The sequence below is a fragment of the Mastigoproctus giganteus genome, chromosome 10 (genome assembly GCF_048544385.1).
Source record: "Mastigoproctus giganteus isolate SK-2022 chromosome 10, ASM4854438v1, whole genome shotgun sequence".
NCBI lineage: Eukaryota > Metazoa > Arthropoda > Arachnida > Uropygi > Thelyphonidae > Mastigoproctus > Mastigoproctus giganteus.
In genome coordinates this window covers 33,805,317-33,832,561 of record NC_143584.1, presented here as the reverse complement: position 1 = coordinate 33,832,561, position 27,245 = coordinate 33,805,317, and the positions used below count along the sequence as shown (strand labels likewise).

The 27,245-nt window shown below is 37.7% G+C and overlaps 1 protein-coding gene across 1 annotated transcript in view; it reads right to left on the bottom strand.

Moving 5' to 3' along the window:
* LOC150078962 (L-gulonolactone oxidase-like) overlaps positions 1–21,550 on the bottom strand; it is a 116,489-nt gene extending 94,939 nt beyond the window's left edge. The window contains exons 1-2 of the mRNA XM_090382578.1: positions 21,461–21,550; positions 6,257–6,358 (exon numbers count right to left, since the gene is read on the bottom strand). Of these exons, the coding sequence (XP_090238704.1) occupies positions 6,257–6,358; positions 21,461–21,484 (126 nt within the window). The 5' untranslated portion in view covers positions 21,485–21,550. The remainder of the gene's footprint in view (positions 1–6,256; positions 6,359–21,460) is intronic.
* Between the last annotated feature and the right edge of the window lie 5,695 nt (positions 21,551–27,245).

The following is a 27,245-nucleotide window of genomic DNA, read 5'->3' as shown; positions in this document are numbered from 1 at the left end:
AAATTTTAAGAAATGTTTAAAAAGTTCAGTTTTGAAGTCAGCTCAAAAGAATTCACAACATATCACAATTAAAAAAGTAGCCCTGGCAATGACGGAACTGGATCTCTGAGGTTCTACTCATAAATATCAATCCTACATTGTTAGTTTATCACTAAAACCTGAAACTTGTCCTACCTTCCTAAATATACACACTTCTACTGCAATAGTTTTTGAAGTGAATTTTTACACCTCACAGAGTAATTGCCAGTGAGACCCTATTAGGTGTTGAATCATTCTTGCAAATATTTTTTTTTTTTTTTTTGAGAGTAGCACTGGACCTGACAGGTGCTAATGCTACAAAGTTTTGAATTATTTTTATTTCTAGTTCAAGCTTACTTGCTTTTACTCTTTCATTTGTTCTATAAATAATTAGTCTTACAAGAGTTGTTTTTGAAGGATTTGTTATTGTTTTTACATAATAAACATGATGTGATAATAAGGTACCGAACTCTTTATCCAGAAAGTGTGGGACCAAAGGATTTCTGGATTTCAATCCATAGCAAAAGGAACTAGAACACATGCAAAATAAATAATTAAAAACATATATTAAGATTTACTTTATCTAAAAAAACATTACAAAATACAAATTTTAATATTTGAAAACAAAGAAAAATTCAGGTGCCTTCCAATATGCAATACAACTTAACTACTTCCTTGAACAAAGAGGACTTTTGTGCTAACTAGGGTGCAATTGAAGGCTCTTTTTTTTTTTTTATCAAGAGGGCTGGGCCGTTGTTTCTGGGTTATGGTTATACATCCAAGATTCATCACCAATAACGATGGAAGAAATAAAATGATGGTTAGCAGGAGTACATTGCCAAGGATCCTGACATGAGAACCAGCCAGTCTCTGTGATCATTAAGGATGTAAGGTATAAAATTGGCTGAAATGAGTTACCACTCCAAATCTTGTATTAAAATTGACTGATCCCATAAGAAATACCAATTTGTTAGCAACTTCAGTTACTTCTGTTCCTGAGCATCTTTTACTGGAGTGGAATAACTGGATCTGTGTTTTAAATACATGTATTTATGTACAAGTGGATTTGTGTATCTATGTTTATAAGCACGGTATTGTATGATATGGCAGGGTATATGCCTAGTATAATAAATAAATAATAATAAGAAGAAAAATATCAGATCATGAACATGAGTGATTGAATCAGTTTTTGAATTTGATGGACAGCTAGAGTTAGGATTTTTGATGAACAAGTGGTCCTCTTTAAACTTTTCAAACTACTGAAAAGTCTTTGAATAGCATACACCATCTTCTCTGAAAACCGTTTCTAACATTTCATGGGTTTCTGTTGCTTTTCTCTAATTTGAAACAAATTTCCCATAAACTAACTGCTCTGCAAAATCATTAAATTTAAAATATGGCGAAACATGTAAAACATCTATTCAATATGCAATAATTCAGACTGACTGCAAATAAACTGGTTGTTCACATGTTACTATAACTAGATGATTTGCGTAACCATTGAGACAAGTTGCAACCCACTGCTGTGCCACAATTTCAAAATGCAAAGTTGGTATCTGAACTTTTTAATCATACCTTGTTTGTATATAACTACACCCAATACTTGGTTACTGTAGATCTGGTTAACACACATCCAATGATAAGTTGTAGATCTGGTTAACATACATCCAATGATACACCCACATCGGATTAGCAGCACGACTTCAAAGAATTTATTTCGAGACTTCTAAGAACTTTGTATGCAGATCACTTTACTGTCATTTGAAACATCAGTTAGAAATGAACCCTTCCTTTGGAAACATGTCCTCTAACAAAAGAAAGTGTCTCTAGATTTTCGAAAAAGTCGAAATTATTTGTAAGTTAGAAAGTGGTACAAAAAATAAAGTGTGTAAAAAGTTTTATTTGACATCTTCAACAGTATCAACATTGTCGAAGAATAAACATGTTTACATATAGGCACTGGCAAAGAACATAACGGAAAAAAAATCTTTTTTTTCTTCAAAATGTGATGCGATCTACCATCTCAAGAATTTCATTGCATATAGTTAAAAAGGTTAATCAACACATATTGAAAAATGTCGTTTATAAATTTTAAAATTAAATACAATTCTTGTTTTAAATTCATACGTATTTAAATTTTTAATTTATGTGAAGTTTGTCTACAGGAAGGAAATCCTCAAGAACTGCTACTACATAATGAATCTATGATACTCACTTGCTCCTGGACATGACTGACTGTTTTTTTTTAACTTGCCTATTTGTATTTGACAAAGACTTTTTGTCTTCGTGCAGTTATATACTTTGTATATTTCTCAGGTCGAGCATGCATGTACTCTTGTTTATTGTACATGTGTTCCTCGCACCTTAGTCTGTAAATATTCACACCCTTCTGGCACAGAGCCGTCCCGGGGTGACCCAAGGTTTCTTGGGAAACAAACTGATTTTAATAATAATAATATCATCTGCTAAGCTTTCCAAATCGGGGATATACTGTGATAAGGCCAACTGTAAAGAATCTTCTTTAGGCAAGTCTGTAAGAGTAGAGCGATCCTTCATCTTCTTTTGTTTCAAATATGAAAAGGCCGATTCACACAGATACGTGGAACCAAAACAGGAATTTAAAAGTTCACTGCATTTTTTACAGTACTTTTCTCGGCAAACATATTTCCAAAAGTCTTTGGAAATATGTTTGCCGAGACCTGGATTTTAGGATGATATCATTTCGCAATGTTTTAATTTCATTTTCAAGTAATATTTTCTCTGTGTGAAAAATGTCAGCGATTTTTTTTTTTGCAGTTTGTTTCGCATCTAAGTCGACATTAAATATATAAGAAATACAGTATATTGAACAATGTCTTCAATTGTTTTAAAATCACTAAATCTGGTTTCAAAATCATCCACAACTTTCTCAATTTCAGAAACATATTTCTCACAATTAAATTCAAAAACAGGATATTTTTGCAAATGATCTTGCATATTTGCAAAATGATCAAATATTTTTTCTTTGAGATCCTTGGCCATTGCTAAAAATTGATATTTATATGCAGAAATACTACTAATCATGTCATCCACATTTTTATTTTTTCCTTGTAATTCCAAATTCAGATCACTTAATTTACTAGTAAAATCTGCCGAAAAAAGGCCAGATCACACAACCACTCGGTATCTTGTAGTTACTGATAATCATCTCCCCTTTGATAAACAAATTTTTAATTTCATTCAGCAAATTTTGAAATCTGTAGAAACTTACTATGATTCAGCCACCTCTGTGGGTAATATCAGATCTGGTTCATTTTTATCGAGGTGCATTTTGAAAAGTCTCCTTTGAAGAGATTGTCCTCTGATGGAATTCATAATTTTGAAAGCTATGTCCACAACTTTTAGTATTTAATCTTTTGCTGGCTAACACTTGGTGGATGATACAGTGGTAACTCAAAAAATCTGGGAATTCATCATCCTTTTGGTACAATGCGATGAATCCGTTAAGATTCCCCATCATTGCTTTAGTTCCATCTGTTGTTATTCGTACGAGCTTAAATAGTGGTAATTTAATTTTTTCAATAAAATTTTTTGAATGCGTTAAATATATCAAGACCTCTAGTTCTTTCTTTTAACGAAATGATACCCAGCAGTTCTTCTCTAGTGGCAGAATCATCAAAAACCATAAGAATAAAAATGAGTAATTGAGCTGTATCACTGATGCCTGTAGATTCATCCAGTTGTCAAGAAAAGGACACGCAATTAGTAATATGAGCACGCAAGTGTTCGCTTACATTTTTACTCATTTTTTCGATGTGTCGCATCACAATATTTCGAGATAATTGCAAATCTTGAAAAGCACTTTTAATTTTATTTTTGCTCTAAAAATGCGTGTTTGATGAATTGATCATGAGAAAATGGTTTGCATTTTTTTGCAAGAAACTACTCACTTTAAAGGATGCTACAGTTACTGCTTTAGATTGTAAATTAGATGTCACGAAGAAATTTTGTTGTGCGAATAATCTGGATTTAAGTTCTTTCAATTTATTTTTTTTCTAAGGTCACTATTAGGCAGAAAATGCGATTGGTATTTATTATGGAGTGCGTTAAAGTGCCTTTCTAAATTTCCCTTTTTGGGTATAGCTACGAAAGCACTGCAAATCAAACAACAACATTTTTCTTTTATCATTACAAAAAAAGTATTCTAGTTCCCACTCTTGATATTTAATATAAATATTAAACACCAACAACTGAATTTATTTATGTCTGTCAACATATATAATGATCATCTTGTCCTTCCATTTTTTTTTTCCCATTTTGCATCCAAAAGGATTTAAGCTGAATAGATAATACAATTGTCTTAATTCTCAAGCAGAATGAGTTAACCTTTGTTAACTCATTCTGCTTGAGAATTAATGTTAACCATTGCACTGCTTTCAAAACTTTACCTATATTACAACTTTGAAAACTGATTTCGCATACTGCATCGTAGCTGATGTTGAACAACTTTACAACCACTTGTATGCTGTCTCTAGAGACCACCTGCTAGCTAATAAGATAAACCTGAAACAGGCTGTCATAACAGTCTCATCTTTTAAACAAATGGTCAACTGGGAAAGCTGTTTGAAGATAGTACAATATCAGGGCAACTTGCAAAGGCAAGTGTTCTGCCATGAGAATTAAGATTATTACATTATTTATGCAGCTTAAATGATACTGCAAAGTTTGCTGTTGGGAACCAAAATAGATTAGAGGACAACTACAATCAGTGATACAAGTGCCAGATTTGTTTCTTAACATTCCTAGATTGTAAAATGTTGATTTTTTATTAAGTTCACATCACCTTATAGTAATTGTTCAAAATGTCCACCTTCTGCCTGAATACATGCCTCACATCAACATCTCATGAACTCGCAAAGACGATGACAAATTCCTGGCATGTTTTGTATTGTCTCACAACCTGCCACAATTCAATTGCAGAGAGTTTCCACATCAGCTACTGGAGTTGAATACACCAATGACTTTAAATGGCCCCACAAGAAGAAATCTAGTGGGTTTAAATCAGTTGAGCGTGGAGGCCAGGCAGTTGGTCCACCTCTACCTATCCACCGACCAGGAAACCTTCGATTCAGGTAATTGTGGGCTAGATGGCTGAAATGCGCGGGAGCGCCATCGTGCATGAAGTGTGCTTGTTGACGAATGATCAGTGGCGTGTTGTCCAAGAAATCAGGCATGTTGTTTTCCAGAAAGTTTCTGTATGCCTGCCCTGTGAGTTTGTTTGGAAGTACATGGGGCCCAAATAACTTATCACCAAAAACAACCGCCCAGATGTTGCGGCTGAACCGCTGTGGGTGATGTGATGGAAGAATTGCATGTGGATTTTCCTCAGCCCATACATGCTGATTGTGAAAGTTTTGGATTTTGTCTCGTGTGAACTGTGCTTCATCTGTGAATATCACTAAGGCAGGAAAGTGAGTTGTACCACACTGCTGCAAGAACCACTGGCAGAACATTACTCGTGCAGGGTAATCTGCTGGTGACAAGGCCTGTACCTGTTGCAGATAGTAAGGGTACAGTTGGTGTTATCACAACACTCTCCAAATAGTTGAACGTTGAACAGCCAGTTGCATTGCTATTCTGCATATGCTGATTCCAGGATTGGCATGCACAACATCCAAAACCTCCTCCTCTGTTTCAGGAGTCGTAGATCTTGGTTGTCCTCTATTGGCAGCACGAGGTGTAAAGGCCCCATGTTCACAAAGGCGGCGATGGATACCTTCTAACGTTTTCCTATCTGGACATCTTTGTTTTGGGAACCTTTTGTGGTAGAAACGACGAGCCCCCAGAGCACTGCCATCCACCAAACCATACATATCCGCTTGCTCCTGATTTGAGTACATGGTCGGAAAGGAAAACCACCAGATTCTGTCAGTACTTTGTGATGAAGGAAATCACCTGCAGGAGATAAGATATTCCGGTTAATAACTCGGAAACCAAGTATTTCCGGAACTATGTTGATATAAAATATTTTTATTGTCTACATATGAGGAACTCATTCCTGAAGTTATGCCGTGTATTTTTGAGACACCCTGTATAATGCAAGAACTTAATGCAAAAGCAATTTACTGTCAAGTCACCCTCCTCTTATATTTACAATATTTCTGATAGAAACAGCACATTATAACTACTTCATATTTTTATCTTTCCACTAAACAAAATTTAGAATCAAAATATATGTAAACTCTAAAATCAAACTTACCTGCCGAATTTCATCCTCTGTTTCAGGAGCAAAAAAAAGTTCTGGTGAGCATGAAAACGTAGATGACCAGTTTACAAAATGCACATCTGATATGCCAAATGACTAAAACAGAAAATTTATTTGAGTCATTTTAGATAATTCTTTATCATGAAAACTGATTTCAAATCGTGAAAAAAAAAAAATAAAAATAAATAAAAATGTATTTGCAGTGGACACAATTATAAACAGCTCTGAATAAACAATATACTTGTAAAATTATAATGGCAATGAAAGATGTGAAACAGAACTATTTCAAAATTTGTAGGGATGTTTTAAGGATGAGTTTGCCCATTTGTTAATTTTTTGGAGAATAGTTAAGAACACATAGACAGAGTGGTTTTGGTATCTGACTGATTGTGTGTTCTTTTATATGCCAAGTTCAAAAATTACATCCATTTTTCTCTACTGCACACAGATTTTTGTATACAGACATATTCTTTATACAATTGAAGCTCTATATAACAACCTTGTAGGGGAATGAGAAAAACGATCGTTATATCAGAAGGGAGTTATATTGATCATTCATAACATCAGCAACAAAACAAGTAAAAGCTTGAAAATTTAATGTAATGCTACTAACACAACATAGTACAATTTATTTATAATATGTACTAGTATTAAACAAGAAAATTATGAGATTGTAAATTTCACTACATAGGCTATATACCTATCAAGACCTAACAAGAGAATTGTTTCATGCTTTAAATAATCTGTCAAAACACACTGTTTCAATGGTAGAGCATGTTTTAAAAGAGAATTATGAAGGTGCATGATAGCAGCTATTTCACTTTCACAGTTAGGCTGCACTTGAAAAAAAAAAAAAATCTAGGTACTAGTTCTAATCCTTGATGAGCATCTTTCACTGAAACTTCTTCAACCACAGTAGGTTCCTCATCTTCACCACCACAAATTTCAGAAATTTCCATTAACTTCTGTAATGAGTTCCTCTTCATTTGTGCATATCTTGAAATATTCAATGCCCATATCCACTTCTGCGTAATCTTTGAAGCTTGAAGTTTTCCTGTAAGTTTAGGTGATGATGCACACACTCAAATAATTCTTCCCTATTATCAGACTGTTCTTCGCAATTAATTGAGGAAGCATGCAAAACTTTCACACATTGAATCACTCAAGGTGGTAAATCCACAATGTTTGAAGCAGTTGGCAATCACTTTTTTACCAACTTCATTTCATGATGAAACACATTGCCTGTCAGATGTCGATTTTGCATTGAATTTTGCTTTCGAGACAGCACAATTTTGTTTAATAGCATTTTTCTGTAGTTTTTCTTAACTGATTTTCCTTCCATTCATTTGTTGCATCGATGTCCATGCTGTACTGTAGCTAGAGCTTTTGTCACCTGGGGAGGTCCCTGAGTTTGCCGCCTCTCTCAATATACACCAAAAATACTATAAAAAGTCAAAATGACGCACAGAGAAATAAATTAAAACACTGTTTACTTTTGAAGTAAAACTTTAATTCCAACATTCTAAAATAAAAAAATATATAAATAAATAAAAATAAAATTGTCTCACGTGAAAAGTGTCACCCCAAAAAAGTGTCACCCGGAGTCCCCCACCCACCCTCCCCTAGCTACGACACTGTGTCCATGGCTGTATTTTCGCCACACTTTTTTGAAAGACATACCATGACAAGTCTTAAATTTCTGGAACCATCCATCTGAACTTTTAAATTTTTCAATATCCATTCGATGCACAGACAATTCAGCCTTAGCTTTTAAAAGATTACCATATACAGCAGCAGTTCCCAACCTTTTTTCACTTGTGAACCTCTTTTCAACATATTTTTATCGCAAACTACTAATCCTATATTCTCTGAAATCGTATAATAGTTCTGAAGTTTTATTATAAAATATTTCCAGTACTATGTTTTTATAAGTGATATTGCATAGTAATATAATATTATTATTAAGTACCTATACATAACAATGATCTTTGAGAATGAAAAAAAATTAAGGAAAACATTTATTTAACTCAATCTTTTACCAAAGATAGTAAACTAATTATGAGGAATTATGGGAAATGTGGTTTCTTTCACTGGCAATTCTTTATTTTATATTTAATTTTATTTTACTTTATTCTATCTTTGTTTATTATTAGTTATAAATTTTTATAACTCTTTTACCATAGCCAAACGATGCGATACATATCTCTCCCACTAACATCCTGTTGTGCATGCTCACTATGTAAGGATTTATCACCCAAACCACAACTAAATATAAATTTTGAACTGAACCACATAAATTAACATTAAATGATTTTGTAGTTTGCAAAAATATACCCATGTATATCTAAGCAGACAATTACAGAATTTTTATTGCAAACCCCCTGGAACACTTTTGCAAATCCCTGGGAATTTGCAAACCGGTGTTCACAAACCCTATATTTCATGATAAACATAGTATACTGTACTATGTTTATAATACTTAAAATGGCATTCTTCACTCATCAAGAAGACACACAAAAAGACAACTGTATCAACCTGTGTAAAGCAATGTCCACTAAAGATGATGCAGTGATCTTTTTTATCTATAATGACTATCATGATGGATGAGACATCCGCTCTTCAATCCAGAAACGAAATATCAGTTTGCCCAATGGAAGCACACTGATTCACCACTGCCCAAAAAAAAGTTCCATGTTGAAGTAAGTGCAGAGAAAAATGATGGTTGCTGTTTTCTGCATGCGATATTGATGGAATAACCATTACACATTGTGTACCCAAGGGCACTACAGTGACAGGAAACTCATATGAAGAAAAAGTTCCTCCCGGCACTTCAGAAAAAATATCCACACAGATGGAATCATGTTCATTTCCATCAGGACAATGCTTCATTCTATTGTTCTGGAAATGTGCAAAATTTAAAAAAAAAAAAAAAAAACATTGAGGTTATCCCACCTCCATATTTGTCTGCCCTTGCAACTAGTGACTTTTGGTTGTTCCCAACAATGACGGATGCTCTTCAAAGCAGAAGATTATCAAGCTGACAAACAGCTACAGCCTTCACAGCTTGAGAGAATAGGTGTGAAAAATGTGTACAGCTTCTAGGAGCCCATGTTTAAAAGTGTGGCAAGTTACATGTCTGTATCTTGTGAACTTTTATAACAAATAAATTTGGAGACCTTATAACTTGAATGCGCCTCATATAAGTGGATAACAAACTGTTAGGAATTGCCAATTTTGTACTATTTTAGTTCTTAACATATTTCTGGATGAAACCATGAGCTCCAGACACTTGTGTTCAGCTCCAGACAACAGCTGAAATTAAGTCAAGCTGCATTTTGACATTCCTGCAGTCATTAAATTTCAATTTTACTTTTGACAATTTTATTAAAGTATTGGGTAATAAGGTCAAAATAAGAACATTAATATTTTAAAGCAATTATGTATAAAAGTTTCAATTAAACAAAATTCAAAATACACTGTACTACAAAAAAACTCACTCCACTGAGTTGCTGGGCTACAAAAATTTGCTGGGGGGGGGGGGCTACTCACTGCTGAAAGAGTTAACGCACATTCGTTCATGCAATCACATAGTAAGAATGAATCTTGGGGAAGCTCCCCTACATATCTACTTATTTATTATTGCAATCTAGTATCTGGTGGCCTTTGACCATGTCTGATGTTAAAATTCCTTTAAAGGCAATTTTTTCAAAATTGCAGGGAGTAAAATCAGTTAACAAAATGTACTGACTAATTTGTATATGGTATTAGTGCTGTGAGAAGATGTATCAGAATGTTTATACTTACTCTTGTCTTCAACAACCTGGGAATTGTTTTTACCAGTACATCTTAAAACTTTACACTAACCCTGTTGCATAACATAAGATGAAAATTCTGTAATCTAAGTTATGAGATTTATTTGGCATATATTACTTTAGATTGGGATGTTCCCTAAACGGAACCATTAGTTCATCTACACCAGTGGTCCCCAACCTTTTGTGTGTATGGGCACAGTTGAGAATTTCTGAGAAAGAGTGGCTGACACCATTTAATATGGGGCAAATAGTAGCACAATTAGTATAGAGAATTGCAAGTATAATAAACCATAAAGTGCAACAGAAAACAGCAACATCATGATGTGGTAGTACAGCCCATATCCCACACAGCCTGCAGTGTTCTTGCAAGCTTACTAGTAACTGGTAAGCGGTATACCTCACTAGCAGCGTAGCACATATTACATGATACTAGCATACTACCAGGAAGTAAACTACTGCTTACAAACACTTATGTGCCTTAGCATGTGAATTGCACTGATGCACCATGCAAGTTTATTATCTTGTTTGTTCCCTACTCACATTACAGTTTTCATTATTGATCATGGCTTCTCCCCCATGGATACCTAAAAATGCCTTGGGGATTACTGGTCTACACCAAACAATTGACTTTCCAATTTTACCAATGTTCGAACATCAAGATCAGACCAATAATTTATCAGCATTTTTTAGGAGATTACATTTTTCACTGTTACAGTACTGTAAAAGAATTCATTTATTCCAATCTGTCTTTACCGTTATATCTACAATTTGGGATACTCAACTCTGATTTGTCCAATACTTTCAAGGTAGAACAGGAAACAGCAACATCATGATGTGGTAGTACAGCCCATATCCCATGCAGTGTTCTTGCAAGCTTACTAGTAACTGGTATACCTCACTAGCAGCGTAGCGCATATTACATGATACTAGCATACTACCAGGAAGTAAACTACTGCTTACAAACACTTATGTGCCTTAGCATGTGAATTGCACTGATGCACCATGCAAGTTTATAATCTTGTTTGTTCCCTACTCACATTACAGTTTTCATTACTGATCATGGCTTCTCCCCCATGGATACCTAAAAATGCCTTGGTGGGTGCCACGGGCAATGCATTGGGGATCACTGGTCTACACCCAACAATTGCCTTTCCAAAAGTTTTTGGAATTTTACCAATGTTCGAACATCAAGATCAGACCAATAATTTATCAGGATTTTTTAGGAGATTACATTTTTCACACTGTTACAGTAGCGTAAAAGAATTCATTTATTCTAATCTGTCTTTACCGTTATATCTACAATTTGGGATACTCAACTCTGATTTGTCCAATACTTTCAATGTAGAACAGGAATCAACTTTTTCCTAGCTGTGATTTTATTACTTGCAGATGCTTGTTTGCATTTTTCTACACTGCATCCCATTAGCTGTTTGACAATCATGTCACTGAGATTTTCAGAAAAAAAAAACTACTAATTTTATTTGAATTTGATATTGATCTGGTTGACTGGACAAGATTTAGATGAACAAGTCTCAGAAACTTACCATATGACATACAATTTTGAATCAGAATTTGCTGCTGAAATTGTTGCTGTCTAGAAAAAAAAGGCAGTGAACATTGAGTATAAGCATATTGTAAGAGTTCTTGCAACAACTGACTTGACAATGGGTAAATAAAACTGGATAAAAGCAATAAAAGTAGTTTTGATGTGCTAGCTTCGCTTTCAGCATATTGGGGGCAACACTCTGTTTATGCATGAAGTTTGAAATTGTGTTTGTTGATGTGGCAGAGATATCTGCTATGGAAAATAGTTGCTCTGAGGAGGAACAATATCTGAGCAAGCGGAAGTATCCCGTCAGCACTGACCCTGCTCAAACCATTCAAGGCCTTATACACCTCGATCAGATCACCTCGCAGGTGCCTGGTCACCAGATGCTGCAACTTGCAGAACTTACGCCCTTCATAAGCACACCCCTTTGTTCCTCTCACCAATCTTGTTGCCCTTCTCTGTACTCCATCTAGCAACTCTAAATTATTCCTAAAAGAGGCATCCAGACATTACAGTATTCAAGGTGTGGCCTGACCATTGCCTTATAAAAAGGGATAATCACCTCCTTGTCTCTGCTAGCAAAAACTCCATGGCAGAATTGCTTAACAAGTACAGGTCACTGTTGAAAAAAAGCCGTGAAATAGGGTTGAATTTGAAAGTGCCTGCAATTCTGCCCAGACACGATAGGAGGGAGTATATGATGAGAGCCTTGTCGATCAATTCGGCCCTGGAAAGATTGTACAAGGCTCAAGGGGTAGAATTTTTTTCAGCCTAGACTGTACTTGTTAACAGGAGAGATTGCTTCTACAGGGATGGGATACACTTAAATAGAAAGGGTGCATACTTAAATAGAAACTAAATAGATACTTAAATAGAAAGGTTAGGTGGGTCGGAAAACTGCTAGCTTGGGGGGAGACAAAGACGAATAGATTAACAGTAGCCACTGGCAGAGGTGAAAGAGATTCTTGCACTGCTTCTATTGGAATGAGCAGAAGCCTGAAACACAAGATGCAGAATATTTCAGAGACTGCCGGGAATCATTGTGTTACAAGTAAACACATGGGTTGTGTTAGGGTAGCTAAGAATAGAAATAGGTGCATGTATACTTGCGTGTACACCAATGCTAGGAGTTTAGTAAATAAATTTGATGAATTTGAGGTATTGCTCAAAACATCAAAGCAGATATTGTTGGGATATCAGAGACGTGGTGTCACACAGATATAAGGAATGCAGAACTGGAATTTGGGGAGTACAATGTCTACAGAAAGGTTAGACTGGATAGGAAGGGAGGAGGGGTTATGCCATTAGTTAAGAAATACATAAATCCAAGGAAGTGAAGCCAGTGGACATCGCTGGACAGTGCAGTGTCGAGTCAGTTTGGTGTGACATAAGCATTGGGAGATCAAAATTGAGAGTAGGAGTATGCTATAGGCCTAATGACTCTGATGAGTATAATAAGAAACTGTACAGGGAAATAGAGTGGGCCAGTAATTCAGAGTCTTATAATGGGGGATTTTAATTTCCCAGATATTGACTGGAATTTGGGGGCTGGTCACTCACACACTAGTAAGGCTTTTGTGGATTTATTGGATGATTGTTTTCTACATCAGCATGTTCAGGAGGCAACTAGAGGGAGTAATACTCTTGATTTGATTATCAGCAGTGATTCTTCATGCATTAAGAATCTGCAGATAAATGAACCACTAGGTGGCAGTGATCACAGTGTGCTGAAGTGGGATTTACTCAAAGAGGTAACTACCATTAGGGGTAAAGGGAAGGGTTATTGCTTTCGTAAAGGTGACTATGACGGACTGAGACAGTATTTAAATTCTATACAGTGGGACCAACTGATGATGTTACCAACAGCAAATGCAAAATGGGAAGCATTCAAAGAACTTATCTTGGAAGCTACTAGGCTTTACATACCAACTAAGAAATATTGTTCAAGGTTTCGGCCTAAATGAATGTCAGATGAACTGATGAGGCATGTGGTAGTGAAGAAACATGCATGGGATACATACAAATTAACACATGACACAGAAGCCTATGATAGATACAAGTTGATCTGTAACCAAGTTACAAAGGAGGTTAGGCAGGCGAAGGCAGATTACGAGAAATCCTTGGCAAGGGATGCAAAGAAAAACAGCAAAGAGTTCTTTATCTATGTAAACTCTAGAAGGAAGGGGATGAATCAGATTGGTCCACTTGATATCGATGGGTTAACTGTTGATGATCCTGCTCAGGTAGCTAACAAACTAAATGAATATTTTGCATCGACATTCACACATGAGGAGTTATTTAGCGAGGGGAAAGCCAGAGGTGTATTCAACTCTAGCAGTAAGCTAGAGAATCTTGTAATAACTGAGGGTAAAGTGGAGGAGAAATTGTTGAAGATAAACACAAGAAAGGCACCCGGGGTGGATGGGATCTATCCAGTTATATTAAAGGAGGCAGCAAAGGAAGTAAGCAAACCCTTAGCCATAATTATGAGAGCTTCCTTGGACTCGGGGGAGGTACCCACAGACTAGAGATGTGCAAATGTCACCCCAATTCACAAAGGAGGATCAAAGGCTGACACAAATATTATAGACCTGTGAGTTTAACTTCTGTTCCAGGAAAATTAATGGAGGCACTAGTTAAAGAAGCACTGCAGGATCATTTAGACAAGACTTCAGCTATAGCTCGGACACAGCATGGTTTTGTTAAGGGGAAGTCATGCCTGACCAATTTGATTGGATACTATGATGCAGTCACAAAGGAACTGGATGCAGGGAATAACTTTGATATTATATACTTGGATCTTAGAAAGGCTTTTGATACTGTTGCACATGGAAGACTGCTGCACAAATTGGAGCAGTGTGGCATTGGAGGCAAATTGCTGCTGTGGATAAAGGGGTGTTCATAAAAGGGGTGTTTCTGTATTCATAAATGAATATTGATGAGCGTATATCGAGCTTAATGTCGAAGTTTGCGGACGATACAAAGGTAGGCAGGGTTGTCAAGGACACTACTGACACTATGCTGCTGCAACAGGATCTGGAAAGGTTGAGCAGATGGGCTGAGAGGTGGCAAATGAAGTTTAACATTGACAAATGTAAAGTACTACACATGGGAAACAGCAACCCCAGAGCAACGTATCAACTCTGTGGTACTACACTGACAGTGGTAGAGAATGAAAGGGACCTGGGGGTGGTTGTGCAGGCAGATATGAAGTTCTCTGAGCAGTGCAGACGGGCTGCAAGAGTAGCTCATAGTGTATTGTCAATGATAAATAGGAATTTTTCTAGCAGGGATAAGGAGGTGATTATTCCCTTGTATAAGGCAATGGTCAGGCCACACCTAGAGTACTGTATACAGGTCTGGAGGCCTCATTTGAAGAAGGATGTAGAGCTGCTGGAACGGGTACAGAGAAGGGCAACAAGATTAGTGAATGGAACAAAGGGGTGCTCTTATGAAGAAAGGCTTAAGTTTTGCAAATTACAGTATCTGGAGACTAGGCACCAGCGAGGTGATCTGATAGAGGAGTATAAGGCCTTGAATGGTTTGAGCATGCTCAATGCTGATGGGATTCTTCCTCTCGCTCAGAATAATCACCTGAGAGGGCATAAATTCAAATTGAGGAAAGACAGATGTAGGATAGACGTGCGGAAATTTGCCTTTAGCCAACGAGTGGTTGGTTGGTTGGTGGAACAGAATTCCATCCCTTGTCGTGGAAGTTGATAGCCTAAATAAGTTGAACGCTCAGCTGGACAGGTATTTTGAACGAACAGAGGGGTGAAGTGAAAGTGGGTTTTTTTTTTTTTTTTTTTGGCTGATGCTGTATAAGCTTGCTTTCTTGCATCAAATGCCTCTACTAATGCTAAAACTAATGCTAACCTGCTCTGGCAGGCTGTCTGCACTGTTCAGAGAACTTCATATCTGACTGCATAATTACCATCCCCAAGTCGTTTTCATTCTCCACCTCCCCGAGTGTAGTACCACACAGTTGGTAATTTTCTCTTGGGTTACTGCTAACCCATATAAAGTATTTTGCATTTATCAATGTTAAACTTCAGTTGCCACTTCTTAGTGCATCTGCCTAACTTTTCTAGATCCTGTTGCAGTAGCATACTGTCTTTACTGTCATTAACCACCCTGCCAACCTTTGTATCATCTGCAAACTTTGACATTAAGCCTGATATACCTTCATTGATATCATCAATAAATACACAAAACAACAATGGGCCCAGCACAGAGCCCTGGGGGACTTTGCTAATAACATTAGTCCACGTAGAGCAGTGTCCATTTATTACCACTCTCTGCCGTCTCCCATTAAACCATTCCTTTATCCATTGCAGTAACTTGCCCTTAATGCCAAAGTTCTCCAATTTGTACAGCAGTCTTCCATATGCAAAAGCTTTCCTGAAATCCAAGTATATGATATCAAAATTATTTTTTGCATCCAGTTCCTTTGTGACCACATTGTAGTATCCAATCAAATTGGACAGACAAGACTTCCTCTTATCAAACTCATGCTATGTCTGAGCTATTACTGCTGTCTTGTCTAGGTGATCCTGTATCACCTCTTTAACCAGTGACTCCATTATTTTCCCCAGATCAGAAGTTAAATTAACAGGTCTATAATTATTTGTGTCACCCTTTGTACCCCCCTTTGTGAATTTGAGATATATGTGCACATCTCCAGTCCATGGGGACTTCTCCTGACTCTAAGGATGCTCTCATAATTATGGCTATGGGTTTGCTTACTTCCCTTGCTGCTTCCTTCATTATAACTGGATAGATTCCATCTGCCCCAGGTGCCTTTTTTATGTTTAACTTCAACAATTTTTCCACTACTTTGCTCAGTTATTACAAAATCACTTAGCTCCCTATTAGAGTTTGATAAACTTCTGGCATTCCCTTCCTTGAATAACTCCTCATGTGTGAATGTAGATGCAAAATACTCATTCAGTTTATCAGCTACTTCAGCAGGATCATCAATAGTCGAACCATCTATGTTAAGTGGACCAATCTGATTCATCCCCTTCCTTCTAGAGTTTACATAAGTAAAGAACTCTTTGCTGTTTTTCTTTGCGTTCTTTGCTAAAGATTTCTCACAATCTGCCTTCATCTGCCTAACCTTCTTTGTGACTTGATTACAGACTAGCTTATATCTGCCATAGACTTCTGTGTCGCCTGATGATTTATATGCATCCCATGCATTTTTGTTCTCTGCCACGAGCCTCATTAATTCATCTGACATCCATTTAGGCCTGAACCTTGAACAGTATTTCTTAGTTGGTATGAAAAGCCCAGTAGCCTCCAACAAGATTAAGTCCTGAAGGCTTCCCATTTAAAAATCACCATTGGTAACATCATCAGTTGATCCCACTGTACAGAATTTAAAAAAAGAGACCACTGTAGTCACCTTTACGAAAACAAAAACCGTTTCCCTTTACCCTTCATGACAGTTACATTATCCCACATCAGTACACTGTGATCATTGTCAACCTAGTGGTTCCTTTATCTGCAAATTTTTAATGCATGAATAATCATTGCTGATAATCAGATCAAAGGTATTACTTCCTCTGGTTGCCCCTCAAACATGTTGCTGTACAAAACAATCCTCCAATAAATCCACAAAAGTATTGCTAGTGTGCGAGTGATCAACCCACAAGTTCCAGTCAATATCTGATAAGTTAAAATCCCCCATTATAAGACATTCTGATTTCCTGGCCCATTTTATTTCTCTGCACAACTGTTCATTGTACTCATCAGAGTTATTAGGCCTATAACATACTCCTACCCTCATTTTCCCTTTCCCAGTGTTTATGTCACACCAAACAGATTCAACATTGCACTGTCCAACAGTGTAAACTGGATGCACTTCCTTAGATTTTGTTTCTTAACTAACAGCATAACCCCTCCTCCCTTCCTACCCTGTCTGTCCTTTCTGTACACATTGTCCTCCCCAAATTCCAATTCTGCACTGCTTATATCTGTGTGACACAATGTCTCTGATATCCCAACAATATCTGGCTTTGATGTCTTGATCAGACTTCAAATTCATCAATTTCATTTACTATACTTCTAGCATTAGAGTCTTGCAGAACATGTAGTTAGTCTTGGTAGTTATAGTAGCAGAAACTCTAGTTAGTCTTGCCGAAACTGTCAGGTTCTGCAAGACTTAAGAAATGTGTGACTTGTGCTGGGTGAAAAAGGCTGTGTATGAATGTGTAAAACCATTGATTATGTTAATGAGAGCTTCATTAGACTCCAGAAAGATCCCTTTGGACTTGAGAAGTCCTAATGTCATCTGAATACACAAAGGTGGAGTTAAAGAGGAGCTAGGTAATTATAAGTCAATGAGTTTCACTTCTGTGGCAGTGATGATTAGCCTATGGAAAGAATGTGATTCAAAACTATCTTGACATTTTGAATATATCATAATCATAGCATGGGTTTGTTAAAAGGAGAGAGAGAGATATATATGACCAGTCTGGGAATTACTATAATGTAGTCATTAAACAGTTGGATGCAGGGAACAAATTTTTACATTATATGGACATTAGTAATGCTTTTGATACTGTCCCTCATAGGAGGACTACATAAACTAGAACAAACTGGTATTACTGGTAAGATCCTATAGTGGATCATGACTGCTTAAAGATAGGAAACAGAGAATTGTTTGTACTTGATGATGTCCACGGTACTTGAAGGTGTCACAGACATTCTCTCAGATATGCTAAGCTGAGCTTGCTAAATGGGAGGCTAAAATGCTAATGGAACTGATATTTGGGTGACACTCAAGTTGAGTGGACCTAATTTCGGCAAAGTCCGGTGGCATAATCCACATGTGCAAGTCCTGAAATACGGCAACCTAGCACACTGTGGGTGACCATCCAGGTGTGAAGCAGCATAAGCAGGGGTCAAGGTGTAGCACCCACACCGCACGGAGGAATGCCACCTCTCTGTGTTACCAGGCAATACTAGGAGGAAGATGACTCTCATGAACCGGTGAACCACCACTTTGCTTATTGGAGGCTTGAAGTGGTGGAACCCATGTTTGGTCTCCAGAGCAAAGCTCCGGTAAATCCTCCCCATCTTTTGCATTATGCAGTATGATTGATGTCTTTTGAGGTTATGATGGACATCATGGCAAGAGCCAATCTTCCTTACATTTCGAGGGTACAGCTCTAAAATGGTGTTCACAGGCCAGGTGTTAGTTAATGTACCAGACCAAACCTATTGGTCTAGTACACTAACTAACTATTGGTAACTCCCTAGGAGGCTTCCAGATCAGCTGGTGTACAATCTCGCTGCCTCTACTCTTATGGATAGTGACTGGAGGGAGTCCAAGTAGTGTGTATGAGGGGGCATTCTCGAGGTCACATTATTATTATCATCATCATTAGCCATATGGTGCAAGGAAGCCTGAGGTGTTTGCTGCACCAGCCAAAAAAAATTTTCTGAATTACCCTGAGAGCGAGAGTAGAAGGGAATCACCAAGGAAGAAAAGAATGATGATATTTAGCTCAGGACCCTGGGTGTGCCAAGCCCATACTCACCAAATGTGAGCCCCTGGGGTTGTGTCATGGAGCTGGGAATATTCTTACCATGTGTACACCATATACAAAAATTTCATTACTTCATGCAGCATGTCCCACCCATTTTCTCTTACTACTGAATACACTGAACTGTCAAACTAATAGAGCAAACTTATCTGCAAAGAGATCTAAACCTCCCAAACACTTCCTTGTTCATTTCACAAACATATGCGGTCTCGGTTCTAATCTCAATGGTGTCCATTTCCACTTAGACTGTCAAATCCCATATACTTTTTCTGACAGAATCTCAGTTATCAGTTGATTCAACCACTGCTCATCTCAGTTGTCCGAATTATTCACTGTATGATTCAAAGGTGGTACTTGTGCATATGTCCGTTCTCAAAATTAAAACCAATTAAAACCTACCTTTGATCCACAATGACAAAGAAGCTCTCATCATTGGTGATGTTTTCAACTGAAAATGAAATTGCCATTTTCTGATATTGACTTTGATGCTCTTCACTGGGCCCAAGGCTCAAAAAAGTAATCTATTTAGTTTTCAAAATGCATGTATTGTGTTTTGCTGATTGTTGAGTTTACAGCTAAATACAGTTATTTTCACATAAAAGTTATTTAGTAATAACTTTTTAATAAAAGTTATTTTCAAATAAAAGTTGTTTTTAATGTCAAATAAATCATTACTTTGCTGAGGTAGTTATTTTGATTTAAAATAAAGAAATGTAAATATAAAGTGGAATGGGGTGCAATGGAATCACTGGTCCTAAGCACTATTTCGCTAGGGCTGGTACTGCCAACAACAAGAATATACCTAGCCAATTTTAATTATTGGGGCCGTTTGGGTCTAACATCAGTTTATCCTTGCATATTACATGTGGTAAAGTAAGTTTAATCAAATATTCTTAATTCATCATGGCTATTGTACAACAGCATCTTCAACAGATGGGAAAGCCAACACACACGTTTTGTTCTGACATGAACTGTCAGAGCCCAACAGGAATATCAGAAAGAGCAACGTGGTCAATAGGAAAGCAATCAATTCACTATTAAACTGCTACTTGAGATGAAAAATGGGTTCTGCATTTAACAGAAAGTGCAAGAACCAAGATCACATGCCAGTTCCTATTCCAAAATTAGGTCTACATTCCAAACAATTTTGCCGTGCAATGTGGCAGAATATCACATCACTTTGTGGTAATCGTATTATGTCCTACTATCACAACTGATATTTACTCTCAACTGAAATGTCTGAACAGAGCTTTAGCTTATGAAAAATCAAATAAAAGTCAATGGGAAATGTGCCACTTTGCAACATGATAACACATGCATTGAGAGCAAGCCAACTCAGCAGAAGACAAGATTTAGGCTCAGAAGTTTTATCTTACTTGTCCATTATGTCTTTGAACTTCCATTTGTTCAGCTATCTCAAACACTTTAAATGATAAAACTCTGAAATACTGATATGGTGAATTCTTCACAGGGCAGCATGCAAAAATTTAAAAAGGGAGGGGCTTTTACCTGTTAAAAGAGGAGCAGGGTGGGATTGTGAATTAGTCATCAAATCTCGTTTAAAAGGTTCAACCCCCCCCCAATATTCCCCCTTGTGGCACAAGGGAGAATATATTTTAGGAATTGAAAAGCTGGTTTCATAATGAACAACTGCTTGTTTGGATTTTATTGGCATTTTAGCAACTAATACGCCAATAAATGGTCAACTGCAAAAACAATGGTGATTACATACTTGATAAGACAAATCTTTTTGTAGAAAAAGATGTTTGTCTTTTACTACAAATAAACATTTCTTTCAATTATTCAAAATAGTTTGGGCGGGATTTTTTTTTTTTGTTAAATTCAAAGTTATGTACAGCGCTAATAATAACAACTATTTTGCTACACGATGATGTATATCAAAATAATGGTCAATTTTTCGAAGTATCACTTATTTAAGTTTCACAAAAATCACACCTCTCTGAACCACAGCATTCCATCTTGTAATATTATTAACATGAAAGGAATTTAAAATTGAAGTACAATTAAAAAACACTGCCCAGCTCATTATTTCTGAAAACTGAAATACTACTCGGTTAGTAACCTTCAGAAAAAAACATATATTGTCCCCTAACGAACTAAAAAGTTATCACATATTATCATATAGACATGTAATACAGCTTTTTTATATCAAATATATAAAAAGAAGTTTTTCTTTTAAATATTAAGGGACGGTAGCAGGCTCTTCTTTTTTTTTTATCAATGATACTGCATGTCAACGAAATACATAACATGAATTACTCACCCCAACATCAATTTTACCTTCCATGATTAACTACATTGTTACACACAGTGAAGGAACCCTAACACATGCTGAAAATGAGTTAAAGCGACATCTTTCTTGAATAAATACAACGTTTCGTTTTACTGAATAAATATAGTACCGTAATATGTAACAAAGTTCCAATAATCTAGAATGAAACAAATAAAATCTGTTTTCATTCAATACAGTTCTGTTTCCTCTGAGAGGAAAAAAATCTGAAAACTTTAAACGCAAATGAAACGTAGAATGTATAGCATTACCATTAGTAGAGCCATATAATACAAGAAAGCAACCTTATACAGTAGTGGTTCTCAAACTTTTTAATGTAAAGACACCTTAAATCCATTATGAAAAAATTCCTGGTACCCCAGCGCCGGGTACAATGGGCGCTGGCAGAATATTTTGTAAGGTGGTGCTGTTTCAAATACAGTGTACGCGACGGACGACTCGACTGTTCCGTATATGTAGGTGTATGTACATAAATACTGCGATGCAGTCAGCAATTATTTCTAATTTACACAGTTTCATGAAAATCAACGACATTTTGTAGAGACGGCCACGATGTAAGCCGACGCAAAATTTGACGTCGCTACACCCCTATAAAGAGTAAGGTGCATTCACTTTGAGACCCACTGTAATACAGCAATACCAAAAAAAAAAAAAAAAAAAACTTCCCATTTCACCCATCCACTCGCTCCAAATGTTTGTCATTTATTCAAGCTGTTAGCCTCTACAACGACAAATGGAAGTTTGTTCCAGCTATCAACCACCTGCTGGCTAAAGGGAAATTTTCACAGATCTATTGTACAACTGCCTTTCCTCAATTTGAATTTATGTCCCCTCGGGCGATTAATCTGAGCAAGACGAAGACTCCCATCAACACTGAGCTTTCTCAACCCAGTCAAGCCCTTATACACCTCAATCAGATCACCGCGAAGTGCCTAGTCTCCAGATACAGCAATTTACATAACTTAAGCCTTTCTTCGTAAAAAAAAAAAAAAAAACATTCTACAATTCACTAATCTCATTGTCCTTCTCTGTATTCGTTACAGGACTCTACATCGTTCCTAAAACGAGGCCTCCAGACCTGTACGCAGTACTCAAGACAGGGCCTGACCATTGCCTTATACAAAGGGACAATCACCTCCTTTTCCCTACTTGTAAAATTCCTATATATCGTTGACAATACCCCATGACCTGCTCTGGCTGCATATCTGCACTGCTCAGAAAACTTCATATCTGACTGCACAATTACTCGCAGGGTTTGCTTACTTACTTTTCTACCTCCTTTAATATAACTGGATAGATTCCATCCACCCTCAGTGTCTTTCTTATGCTCAACGTCAAAAAAATTTCTCCTCCACTTTGCTCTCAGTTATTACAAAATCATTTAGCTAACTTCCAGAGTTTAATACACCACTGCATTCCCCTCCCTGAATATCTCCTCATGTGTAGACGTTCATGCAAAATACTCATTCAGTTTGTCAGCTACCCGAGCAGAATCAATAACAGTTGAACCATCGATACCAGATTTCCGAGTATACTATTATATTTAGGCTACCCGAATAATTAAATTCATCTTCCGTGCTGTGTCTTATGTCTGTTAATTGCGTGTGTTTTATGGTTCATTTGTCTGTTTGCTGGACGAAAAACCCCAGTTTCTGGGGGGGGGGAAGAAACCTTGCTGTCTACGCCTGAGACCTACTAACTCAGCCACGGAATGAAAAAACCCAAGTTAAAGTTCCTCGCGTCATCGACGGGATTCGAACCCGGGCATTTTCCACCTGGCGTGGGGAGGACGGTGACGATACCACTGTGCTACCGCGCAGTTTCCGAGTATACTGTCTGCAAATTTCTTGGGTTCTGTGGTCGATTTCCTGTTTGGTAGACAAAAACCAGAGTTGTCGGGGGAAAAAACAATACTAAGCCGCCTGAGACCGATTAACTCCGCCACATTGCCAAAAAGGCCCATAAAAATTCCTCACGTCAACGACGGAACTGGAACTCAAGTTTTTTACACCCAGTGAGTGAAGGACGGCGATTCTACCAAATTCATCAGCTGTGTCTGATGTCTGTTAATTGCTTGTGTTATATGGTTCTGTTTGCTGGACGAAAAACCCCAATTTCTGGGGAGAAAAACCTTGCTATCTACGCCTGAGACCGCTTAAATCAGCCACAGTGTGAAAAAAGCCCATTAGAGTTCCTCGCGTCATCGACGGGATCCGAACCCAGGACGTTTCCACCGGAGAACGGTGACGATACCACTGTGCTAACCAGCGCAGGCTCTACCAACTGGGCTACACACGAAGGCATTTTCGTCGAGCAAACGAATTGGTTCATTGTTATAGGGTTTTAAGGGCCTCCGTAGCCAAGTGGTCATGAGCAGAAGTGCAGTAGCACACGCTCTTTGAGTAGACCGGGGTTCAAGCCCCTGACTGCTGAATACGGTCGATCTGCCAACCCGCACTGGACCAGCGTGGCAGATTATGGTCCATTTCCCTTAGCATGAATTGTTGAGGAGGCTTCCATCCTGCAGTGGGTTGATAATGGCTGCACTTTACTTTTTTTTTTATAGGGTTTTAACTGCATCATCGACTTAGACCATATTGCGCAGTGAATATTATGTCTGTAAGCTGCGCGAGTTCTTTGTTCGAGTTGACTGTTTTTGGACAAAAAAACCCGTTACCGCGAGAACAGTAAGATGCTCCCCTCACCTGAGACCGACTAATTCAGATACATTGACTAATTCTACTAATTACCAAAACACATAGAAAATGCATTTGGGTTGTTGTTGTTGTTTTTTTTTTTTTTTTCGCGACTAGGATCATGTTGCTCCGTATGTATTGTCTGTAATTGCGTGTGTTCCGTGGTTGATTTTTCGTTTGCTGAACGAAAAACCAGAGTTACTGGGAGAAAAAACCATGCTACCCTCGCCTGAGACATACTAACTTAGCCACGTTGTGTACGAAACCCATAAAAATTCATCCTATCTTCGATGGGATTCGAATTCAAGTCTTTACCACTCGGTGTGAGAAGAACGGGGATCCTACCAACTGTGCTACCCACAGGGTTAGAAAACACAGTGCCACTCGTGCAGCTTGCAATGAAGCGGGAAACAATTTGGTACAGTGGTGTACCGTAGAATAACGATGAAATGAGGATATAGCGAGAAACTTCAGATAGTTGTAAAGGATGTTTATAGAGGCTGTATAAGAATTGCCAAAAAGGTCATATTACAGAAGTCGATACAAGATGCTTGAAACTATTGTTCGAGGTTTAGGCCTAAATGGATGTCAGATGAACTAATGAGACATGTGACAGAGCCGACCGGGCTAGCCAAGTGGGTAAAGTACCTGCCTGGCAATCCAAAGGTCGCGGGTTCGATTCCCGCCTCGGGCTTGGATCAAAGTACTGCAAAAAACCTTGGGAGGTGCAATATGGCCACAGAAGCCGATGCGCCAACAACTACCAAATCAAAAAAAAAAAAAAAAAACATGTGACAGAGAAGAAAAATGCATGGGATACATATAAATTAATGGGTGACATGGAAGCCTCTGATAGATATAAGCTGGTCTGTAACCAAGTCACAAAGGAGATTAGGCATACAAAGGCAGATTTTGAGAAATTCTTGGCAAAGGATGCAAAGAACAACAACAAACAGTTCTTTACCTGTGTAAACTCTAGAAGGAAAGGGATGAATCAGAGTGGTCAACTGGATATTGAAGGTTCAATTGTTAGTGATCCTACTCAGGTGGCTAACAAACTAAAAGAGCATTTTGCATCTACATTCACCCATGAGTAGTTATTCAGGAAAGTTATTCAGCCAGAGTTTAACTCCCCTCTGTCAGTTATTCAGACAGATGTGAGTTAAACTCTGGCAGTGAGCTAGATGATTTTGTAACAGCTGAGAGGAAAGTGGAGGAGAAATTGTTGAAAATAAAAGTAAAAAAGGCACCCGGGGTGGATTGGATCTATCCAGTTATATTAAAGGAGGCACAAAGGAAGTAAGCAAACCCTTAGCCATAATTATGAGAGCTTCTTTGGACTCAGAGGAGGTAATCATGGACTGGAGATATGTAAATGTGACCCCAATTCACAAAGGAGGATTAAAGGGCGACACAAGTAATTATAGACCTGTGAGTTTAACTTCTGTTCCAGGAAAATTAATGGAGGCACTGGTTAAAGAAGCACTGCAGGATCATCTAGACAAGACTTCAGTTATAGCTCGGACACAGCATGGTTTTGTTAATGGAAAGTCTTACCTGACCAATTTGATTGGATACTATGATGTGGTCACAAAGGAACTGGATGCAGAGAATACCTTTGATATCATATATTTGCATCTTAGAAAGGCTTTTGATACTGTTGCACATGGAAGTCTGCTGAACAAATTGGAGCAGTGTGGTACTGGAGGCAAATTGCTGCTGTGGATAAAGGGATGGTTGAGTGGGAGAAGACAGAGAGTGGTAATCAATGGACACTGCTCATCGTGTACTAATGTTATTATTGGAGTACCTCAGGGTTCAGTGTTGGGTCCATTGTTGTTTTCTGTATTTATAAATGATATTGATGATGGTATATCAAGCTCAATGTCCAAGTTTGCAGACGATACGAAGTTGGCAGGATTGTTAAGGACGCTAATGACAATACGCTGCTACAACAGGATCTAGAAAAGTTGAGGAGATGTGCTGAGAGGTGGCAAATGAAGTTTAACATTGCAAATGTAAAGTGCTACCTACCTAGAGTGACGTATCAACTCTGTGGTACTACACTGACAGTGGTAGAGAACGAAAAGGACCTGGGAGTAATTGTGCAAGCAGATATGAAGTTTTCTGAGCAGTGCAGACGTTCTGCAAGTGTAGCTCATAGTGTCTTATCAATGATATACAAGAATTTTTCTAGCCGGGATAAGGAGGTGATTATTCCCTTGTATAAGGCAATGGTCTGGTGACACCTTGAGTACTGTATACAGGTCTGGAGGCCTCATTTTAAGAAGGATGTAGAGCTGTTGGAACGAGTACAGAGAAGGGCAACAAGATTAGTGAATGGAACAAAGGGTTGCTCTTATGAAGAAAGGCTTAAATTTTGCAAATTACAGTGTCTGGAGACTAGGCACCTGGGAGGTGATCTGATAGAGGTGTATATAACCTTGAATGGTTTGAGCATGCTCAATGCTGATGGGATTCTTCCTCTTGCTCAGAATAATCACCTGGAAGGGCATAAATGCAAATTGAGGAAAGGCAGATTTAGGACAGATTTGCGGAAGTTTGCCTTTAGCCAGCGGGTAGTTGGTTGGTGGAACAAACTTCCATCCTTTGTTGCAGAAGTTGATACCCTAAAGAAATTTAAGGTTGAGCTGGACGGGTTTTTTTTTTTTTTTTTTGGCTGATGCTGCATAAACTTGCTTTCTTGCATCATATGTCTCTACTCATGCTAATGCTAAACTATGATCAAATGACATCAGCAGGGAGTACGTTCCCCACCAACGACTAAACATGCCTGACAGCGGTGCACCATGCTCGATAAAAGGATATCTATAAGATCTGTGGCAACAAATCCCATTCTTCCACCAGATTAGAAAATTTACTGAGGAGTTGGCTGTCAGTGTACAATGCGACGCCCACACATGTTCAATCAGATTTAAGTCTGTGAACGTGCTGGCAACGGCAGTCATTGGATTTCTTCACTTTCAAGATATTCCTCCACCACTTGAGCTCTATGTGCATGGCATTGTCATGCATGAAAAGAAAATCTGGTCCAACCGCAC